General features: G+C 56.5%; 1 protein-coding gene across 1 annotated transcript in view; it reads right to left on the bottom strand.

Moving 5' to 3' along the window:
• Positions 1–6,808, bottom strand: part of LOC102878306 (putative DBH-like monooxygenase protein 2) — a 7,195-nt gene extending 387 nt beyond the window's left edge. The window contains exons 1-12 of the mRNA XM_006910629.1: positions 6,521–6,808; positions 5,529–5,675; positions 4,880–5,041; positions 4,558–4,641; positions 3,671–3,838; positions 3,445–3,547; positions 3,159–3,325; positions 2,720–2,811; positions 2,327–2,423; positions 2,125–2,184; positions 856–986; positions 183–297 (exon numbers count right to left, since the gene is read on the bottom strand). Of these exons, the coding sequence (XP_006910691.1) occupies positions 183–297; positions 856–986; positions 2,125–2,184; positions 2,327–2,423; positions 2,720–2,811; positions 3,159–3,325; positions 3,445–3,547; positions 3,671–3,838; positions 4,558–4,641; positions 4,880–5,041; positions 5,529–5,675; positions 6,521–6,808 (1,614 nt within the window). The remainder of the gene's footprint in view (positions 1–182; positions 298–855; positions 987–2,124; positions 2,185–2,326; positions 2,424–2,719; positions 2,812–3,158; positions 3,326–3,444; positions 3,548–3,670; positions 3,839–4,557; positions 4,642–4,879; positions 5,042–5,528; positions 5,676–6,520) is intronic.
• Between the last annotated feature and the right edge of the window lie 2,020 nt (positions 6,809–8,828).

The raw sequence follows: 8,828 nt of genomic DNA, 5'->3' as shown, positions 1-8,828 counted from the left end.
CCCAAACACCACCCAGAGCTGCATCAGCCCAACTTCCTGCCTTCCCAGCCCCTCCTTCCCGGACACAGTGCCCCTGCCCTCGTCACTCCCCTCCCTCGTTCCTCGCCCTCCCCGCTTCACCCACATCCACCCCTCACCCCTCCATCCCTCCCCCTAGAGGTGGTGCCTCCTGGGACACTCACATCAATGGTCTTTATTATCACCATCTGCTCAGCCTCCTTGCAGGCCTTCTCGGCCTTCTTAATGCTCTCCGGGGTCCACTCGACGTTGTTTATGGCCATCATGCCCTCCATGGAACTGCCGTGGGCAGGGGTCGGGGAACAGACGATAGTTTAGGGTCGACTTAAGGCTCTGACAAAGCGTGTGTCAAATGCCCTCGCTTGTGTTAGCATCGGTTCCTCGTTGGTATAAGCCATCAGGACAGTCTAACGACTCAGCGAGATGGTCATGAGTTTGGCAGAAGGAAAAATATCACGAGAACTCAAAGATGAGAACTTTGTAAGCGAAAAAAATAAAAGAACTTTCCGACTCTTTAAAGAAGCGGTTCTTAAGTCGGGGGCCATGAAGTCTGAGAAAGTTAATGGGGTGACTCGGGGAACCAGCCAATGCCCTGGCACTGTCTGTGAAATGGGGGTGTGTCTGCACAGAGGCACGTTTTTCTTGGAGAGGAGTTTCAGAGCTTTCACCAGAGTCTCCGAGAGGACCCTTCCCCCCAAATAATTCAGAGTCACTAAGTAAGCACAGTCTTTGCCTGAATCAGGTTGTACAGGAGAAAGAGGCAGATGGAAAATTCATACACAAGTGACCTAACTCTAGAGGTCACACGTGAGGGTCTTATGGTCCGGGATGACTCACTCTGAAACCTCCTCCCCCAGCTCATGGGCCACGTAGATGATGTCAGGGTACCCCATGCAGCTGGAGATGTTGTTTCGGGGGTAGTAGAAGAGGAAGATGAGGCACATCTCATTAATGGTGCTGGGACCCCCCTGGAGAAGAAGAGAGAGACCGATGGAGAGACAAAGGTACAGAGGCACGCGGAGAGAGGGGGACGAGGCGGGTGGGGACAGTTTAGTTGGCCACCCTACCAATGATGCTTGTCCTTTTCCCGTAACCTAGAGCCTGCTCACCGGTCCATACTTACTACTCCTTACCACACCTCTTCCTCCCTCCTCCTCTATTCCCAATCGGTGGACAATTATTATTATTTCTAAAGAAATGTCCCACATAACTGCCCTGTCCTCTCTATTTCCACCCCTACTGTCCCGGTTTGAGAAGATACAACAAAATATTGAGTTTCCTGGCAGTGGGGGGTGGGGTGGGGTGGGGGGACAGCCATTCCCTCTTGAGCATCTCCAGAATCCCCCAACTCCACCTGTTTAAAGCAAGACCCGCTCCAATACATCACATGTTCTCTTCACTGTAATCGGACCTTAGGATTTTCTCCTGTGAATTCCCCTAGTGCATGATCCCCATCCTTATGGTAAATGACACTTTCTACCCTGCATTATAATCATTTGGATGGCTGTGTTTTCTTCCTTAACAGCAAGCAACTCCTTTTGAATGCTACAAGCACAGTACTGTTCCTGACACAGAATGAATGGGTGGTGTTCCTTGTGACAATAGCAACAGTAGCTGCCCGTAATTGAGCAACAGTAGCTGCTCGTAATTACAGGTCAGGCAATGATCTAGATGTTTTACATGTATGAGTCCGACTGTCACAACAATCTTATGCAATAGGTAGTATTATCGATTATTTTATGAATGAGGAAACCGAGACATAAAAGGATTGAATCATTTGTCTAAGGGCAGAAAGCAAACAATGATTGCGCTGGCATTCAAACTCAGGCGATGAGACCCAGAGTCCATGCTCTCAGTCGCAATGACGTGCTATCTTTCCAAGGTCTCAGCGAGCCATTGACAGAGAAAGTAGAGAGAGAACCCTGTACCCACCTTATAATCACTGGGGTGCGAGAACCTGAAAAGCCCCACGTGCACGGGGCTACCAGTGGAGAACCGTGAGGCTTCAGCTAGAACAAGCAGAGTCACTTGATAGCCAGGGCCAGGGAGGGGGCCCTATTCTGAGGCTACTGCCATGGTGACCGGAGTGAGGAGAGAGGTACTTACAAAAGTCAGGGAGTCGCGGTCCAGCGTCTGGTAGTGACACTCGACCAGCAACTCATCTCCCTATTCGGAATGAAACAGGAAGGCTGAGGGTAAGTTGCAGTGGGACAGGGACCAGCCCTGCACCTCCTCCGCCTGCCAACGCCTGTGAGCCCTGAGCCCGCCTGGCCCTCAGCCCCAGCCAGGCCGCCCTGCAGGCTCCCACCGGCTTGATCTCCACTCGACCAGGTAAATCTCGAGTCTCCTGCAGGTTGAAGTCGTAGGAAGCATCTTTACAGATCGTTCGGAGTTGCGTTCCATTTCTAGAGGGAGAGAAGAGGGGGGGACGGGAAGGGGAAGGGGATGAAGTGGGGGAGGGGCCTGTCAATCAGAAGGCCTTGTGTGGGGTCACCCTGGGTCCAGACTGTCCATAAAGCAATTAAGCTCTCTCTCGGGTCCCCCTTCGGTCATCTCTGCTCTGCCGATAGTTCCAGCGGCCCCTGACTCCCAGCCAAGCGTAACCTTGCGCTACAGAATAACTAACTATTCCTAAAACATATTCCCGTATTCCCACACGCAGAAGGGAAAGCTTCAGCTCCACGCAACCCCCACCCCTTACCTGTACTGCACGGCCTGCAGCGCCCGCCCAGTCAGGTGGGTGTGGAGCAGGTAGCCATACACCTGTATGTCGGGCACAGGGGCCCCGTTCATCTGTGACAGGGAAGAGGTGCATCGGCTTGTTGAGAACTGTCACCTGGCCCTGCTCCTTGATTTGCCTTCCTTACTATCTGACCCTAATTCTTAGGACCAACGCAAACCCCTGTGGCCCTTCTGGGCCCTCCTGGCCCGTCTTCCCGCTGCACTTCCCCGGACCGCGAGGCCCGGACCGCGAAGCCCGGACCGAGGCCCGGACCGCGAGGCCCGGACCGCGAGGCCCGCACCGCTCCCCTCCCTCGCAGGACCCAGACTAGCGATTCCCCTGAGCGCCAGGCCGCAGTCGTGCGGAGTCGGGGGCTCGGGCCGTGCGGTGGGGAACCGGGTTTGCCTCCCGGCGTCACCTCTTCAAACTTCTCGGTCTTGCACAGCCCGTAGGACAGGAAGGACTCGGCGCGCGGCGGGATGAAGTGGATGGGGAAGGTGAAGACGCCCAGCTGCAGGACGCCCATGTCGTGCGCGCGCAGCCGCGCCGTGTAGTACATGCGGATCCCCGAGGTGTCGTACAGGCCTGGCAAAGGGCGCAGAGGGGTCACGTGCGGCGAGGAAGAGGCCCAGGAAGGGGGCGGGGGGAGGCAGGGCGTGCACCCCGCAACAGCCTCCCGGGACCTCCACGCTCCACGGGCTCACCGGGACGGTTGTGGAAATTGCTGTAATGAATCTCCAGCCGGATCCACTGGGGGTCCAAGGGCGTCCCAATGGAGACGCCCACGTCGTCTGGGAACTGGTAACTCTGTTGGATGGAGGGAGGTTGGGCAGCCAGAAGGGCCGGGGATCAGGAGCAGGGCCTCATCCCAGAGCCCTCCCTCCGCCATCTCCCGCCCTCCCCGCTTGTTTCCGTCATCGGGGGACTCACGGTGCCCCCGACAGCCCAGCCCACGATGACCTGCGAGCAGAGGGAGAAGGCGGGGTCAGCCCCGTAGCAGTCGCTGATGCCCGTGGGGAGGACGCTGGCATTGCCACAGGCGTACACGAGGATGTGGTGCACTATCGTCTCGTTGTGGTCCATCAGCTTGGGCTCAAACTGGGCGAGGGGAGGGCAGAGCGTGGTCGAGGTCTCCTACGCCAAGTCCTATCCCCACCCCCTTCCTTTTCATCGAGTAACGCTCTACCCGTTCCCCACTTCTCTCTATTTCTTCTTCTTCTTTTCCACATTCTTTATTCTTCCCCAATCTATCATTTCCCCCCCACTCTGTCTGACTCCTCTCTGAGGCCCCATCCTTTCAAACCCTTCCCGGATCAGGCCGTGCCTTTCCCTTAATAACCTCATCAGTCTATGCTATCTGAGCACTTGACCACCCCCAGCTGGATTCTCCCGCTACAGGAAAAATGCCCTCCACACATTTGCCACTTCTCGTAAGATCACACTTTGAGTTCCCTCTCACCAGACTTCCCCCGACGTGACATGACGGCCCTTGGCCACGTCCCCCCTACTGGGATAAGAGCACAATTCTGGGGTGCGGGTGGGGCTTATACTTTGTTCTTCGCAAACACGAATTAATCCATGACCATCATCAAAACCTCAGATGCATTATGGGGCTCGAACTCATCAGTGATGGGAGCTATCGTTCTGGCTCAAAACATCATGAAGCCACCACCTCACCAAACCTGGTCTGGCCCCCTTGTTAGCCCCGTGACTTCCCCTCCCGCGCTTGTCTGATCGTCACCACTGCCTCCGCGTCCACCACGCACAGTGCACCTCTCAAGCGCCCTGACGATGTCCTGGCATCCGGTTCACGTTACCTTGTAGATGTGATGTTTCTTGCTGACGATGGGGAGGGGGAGGAAGGTACAGGCATACGTGGTGTCATCCTCTGGGATGAGGAACTGGAGAAGGACACACAGAGGCTGGGCTGGGAGCGAGGCTCCCTGGGAAGTGGAGGAAGGGACGGGCTGGGGAAGGGGGTTCAGGTTCAGGCCAGTCTGGCCATCCTCAGGGGACTGAGGGAGATCAGAGAAACCTCACTTCAAGAAATGTACTGAGTCTTGGGTACAAGAAGAGTCTGGACTTAGTGAGAAGATGAGCAGGGGGCTGGAGAAGGCCGGGTCTGGGGAGGGGTCTTACATCAGTGATTTCCAAGTCATGGATGATGGCGTCCTCAGGGGCATCCAGGTCATCTGGGTGGACCACTTGTAGCAGGAAGATGGACTTGACGAAAGCACGCCCCTGGTCCATCTTGAGTGTGTCATCCAGGCCGTAGGCCGCCAGCACCCTCACGGTGTCACCCTGGGGGTGTCGTGGGCACTGAGGTCGCGCGCACCCACGCCCAAGGACCCACACAAGCCACCGGCTCACGTCTACACGGTGGAATGGAAAGGGCTTCAGACTGGGGTCAGCATTAGTCGGGTTCTAGTTCTGCCTCAGAAGCCAACGTGCGGGAGACGCTCAGAGCAAGTCGCACGCCCTCTCGTGTACCCTCTCTCTGCCTGTGTCCACATCTGGCAAATGACACTCTAAAGGTCAGCAAAATCGAGCGAGATTCTTCAAGAGGGGAACACTGGGGAGGGCTGGGCGGGCGCCGAGTCACTGGGATGTCACCCTGAAGAGGGCTTGTGGATTTTAAGAGGGGCGCAGCCTGGGCAGACTGGGGAAGTTGGAGAGAGATGTGAGTTCTAGGAACTGTGACCAGCTGCCTGAGATGCACGGACACTCCAGCCTCTCCAGAAGGAAAAGCTGCTCGTGATCCAGTGCGTCCCTCCCCTCCCTAAAGTACCGTGATGTCTAGGTCGTGAGGGTCGCAGGAGCGGAAGGGCCTGGAGAAGCGCATGGTGGTATAGACAGCGTCTTCCGTTAGCCCCAGCAGCTCGGCGTCCTGACGCCCGTCCTCCTCCAGGGTGTCTTCATCCACTAGGTGCTGGTCCTGCGGTCCAGTGAAGGTCAAGCGGGTAAGAACCGGGAGCACCAAGGGGTCGTGACTTAGGAGCAACCGGTGTCCCTTTAGCCCCCACCCAAGGTACTAGGTTGGCAGAACCCAGATCATCTTCATTATGTAGTTGGCTCCCGGGGCAGAGTATGTCATCGAGAGTGGAGCCTCAGGGCAGAGAGACAAGCTGTCTGACGGAGTGTCACCACCTGGTCTTGCTTTACTTCTCCCGTTTCAAATCTCATCTCCATAAATCCTAATATTCCTGTATCCCTAACCCCGACAGTTCACTGAGTCTCGGAACTCTCTACGCTTTTCATCCTGTATCACGTCACATGGGTCTTAACATTGACACTTTCCCATAGAAGTGCCGTTCAGATGGATGAGATTGGGAGATGCGTGAGCCGCTTCTTTACCTGTAAAATGGGGTCACAGTCATCCACCTCATGATGCTGCGAGGTTTAAAATGTAAAGAATCGGGAACAACGCTTGGTTAATCAAAAGGGCATAGCAAGGTAACACTATTAGGAATGTGTTGGCTGCTGTCGTTATTAGACTATTTTATGTCGTGGTCCACCTGAGCTTAAAGGAAGTTGAGGATGAGGACAGTATCTCTGACAGCCGTGAGCTACATCTAGTAGTGCGGGATTCTCTCTCCGGTGGGTCCGTTCCTTAGCACCTCAGGGACATGCTCTCCAGTGGATCATTTCTGTAGGGAGAGGTCAGCCGCCAGCGGGTGTTCTGGATTTGTTTGGAACATGTGAATCCTTCCTGGACTCAGAGTCATGGTAAACCCCAGCAAGAGACCCTCATCCTTGGAAGAAAGTCACCCTCAGACTTACCGAGAAATAGACATTGCCATTGGGCAAGACTGCTCCCACAACAAGGTCACCTCCCACGTTGGTGTAGCGATGCGTGACACCCAGGCCCACCCAGCCAGCCGTCCGGACCTGGAGCTCAAAAGTGATGACCTCAGCCTCCAGGTCAAAGTCCCAGCGCAGGAAAATGACATTGGAAGGATCTAGGAACCTGGAATAACGCAGGCGAGGTGTGGATCCGAGGCGGTTGCCTTGGGAGGGGGCTGCCAGCGCTGTAAGCAGGAGAAGCCTGAGGAGAAGGACACGGGCCATGGCTCCCGGCACCTGGAGCATCTCTCCTGCGGGCGAGCACTCCAGAAGGGTGGACTTATATGTGCCTCTCCCTGTGCCAGGCACCGCGCCATGAGGGAGGGACAGACCGGGGCTCTTCTGATCTGATTATCCCCTGGGTTCAGAGTGGTGCCACTTACATAACCCCGGAGGTGTGAGGTGTCCAGAGAGGGTGCAGAGCAGGTTGCTCTTGTCCTGGAGCGCGGACCTGGCCTGGCCTTAAAGTCTCAGGAGTAAATCATTCAGAGTCTTCGCCCCAACTCCATGCCAGTGTCCTGCCAATGGGGGCCCCACAGAATCAAGGGGTTTAGTTCCCCCCCTTCCTCTTCTCTCTCTCCTCTCCCTCCTTTCCTCCCTCCCTCTCTCTCCTTCCATCCCTTCTCTCCCTTCCTTTCCCCCCACCCCTGTATCCTTGGATGCCCTTACCGATGAGCACTCTGCCCTCTGGCACGTGTCCCCCACCCCCATTTTGTGGGCATTTTTGATTTCATCTATGTACAGAATGGGGGCGCTAGCAGCTGTGCAGTGGGGCTGCACGTGAACCTGCCCATCAGCCTCCCCGGTGCAGCAGGGAGGAATGAAGTGGCCGGGCGTGGGGAGGGGAAGGTCGTGATTTCCACCTCCTGGGGGAGACTTTGCCACTAATCCCGGAAAGGACACGTAGAGGTGAAGGAGCCATAATCAGCTTCCAGATGGGCCAGTCTGGGGAGCTCTGAGTGTCTGCACGTTTCTGGGGAGGAGCAAGGAGGAAGAGGAGGCGAGGGGGAGAGGCGGGAGAGGGTGGGGAATGAACGTGCCTTTGGGAGGCTTCGTGTTGTATCCTTCCTCCCGCAAATTGCCTTTCAGAGCAGTTGCATTCAATGACTCTCCGCTGAGGTCTGGCCCCGTGACTCCTCCCCGCCCCCCAGGTCAGCACATGGGTGCTGTGCAAATAATACAAGTGCAGAAGGAATGTTATAAGATTAGAAGAGTACAAAGGAATTTTAGATCCACTTAATTTTCCAAAAATTCCAATCCATTTCATTTTTAGACGAGGCGATGGGAACGCCCAAGGGGTAACGTGAGTGGCGCCTGACCGCCGTCGGCCAGAGGCAGAGCGGACCTGGGACACGGGGCCTGGCCATGGGGCCAGTGCTTTCTCCAGCACTCCTTTAGGTCACGGACGCCCGCAGGACGTCGGCCCCCTGCCAAGCGTTTCCGCCCCAGCTTGTCCTGGAGGTAGTCGTTGCTGACCGCTTCCTAGGGAGTGGACCAAAGTCTCACGTCAGACTCGGCTGACCCGGAGCTGGGAATCAATCACCTCACTGAGCCCCAGTGTCCTTCCTCCATTAGACAATGGAGAGGCTCGGGAAAATGAACCCAGACACGTGCCCGCAGCAGCGTCTCTGGCACAGAACCTGGACCGCGCATCTCCGCGCAGGCATCCAGCTCAAACGCGGGTGCATGCGCCAGAGCATCTGTTTATGCCTCCATCCAGGCACGCACGTCTTCTTAGTACCTCCTGAGTTCTTTAAGCTGGATGGGACCCAGCTGAGGTCGTTGGCAGCTGCCTCGAGCGCCTGAGCAGTAATTGGGGTGCGGTGGGGGAGAAAACACATTTCCCGAGGGGGCAACCATAACGCCCAACTCTGGGCACAGGGGAAGGTAGAGAGCTAGGCAGCCATCTGGAAGGCAGAGGCTTACCTCGGCCCAGGACGGGAGCCGGGCCAAGCCCATAGGAGCCTGGGGAGGCGACGACCTTGAGGAGCAGGAATTCAGGGAGGAGATAACGGGACTGTCAGAGACACTCTGATCCCAATCGCGTTTGGGGATTAAGCCTCAGGAAGGAGGTGGCTGGGAGAGAGGACAGCCAGCCCTGAAAACTGAGATGGGCCCAGGATCTCTCATGCTGCGGTCTGTCCAACAGACCAGAGCGCCGCCGGGCTCAGGGAGAGGCTGGGGCCTCCGACTGCGCCTCAGGGAATCTGCCCCCGGCGTCCCTGGCTTCCCATGAGGCCTTTCT

The sequence above is a fragment of the Pteropus alecto genome, unplaced genomic scaffold, assembly GCF_000325575.1.
Source record: "Pteropus alecto unplaced genomic scaffold, ASM32557v1 scaffold22, whole genome shotgun sequence".
In the NCBI taxonomy this organism is placed as follows: Eukaryota; Metazoa; Chordata; class Mammalia; order Chiroptera; family Pteropodidae; genus Pteropus; species Pteropus alecto.
Note: the sequence above shows the minus strand (reverse complement) of the source record. Positions and strands in the feature narration are given on the sequence as shown.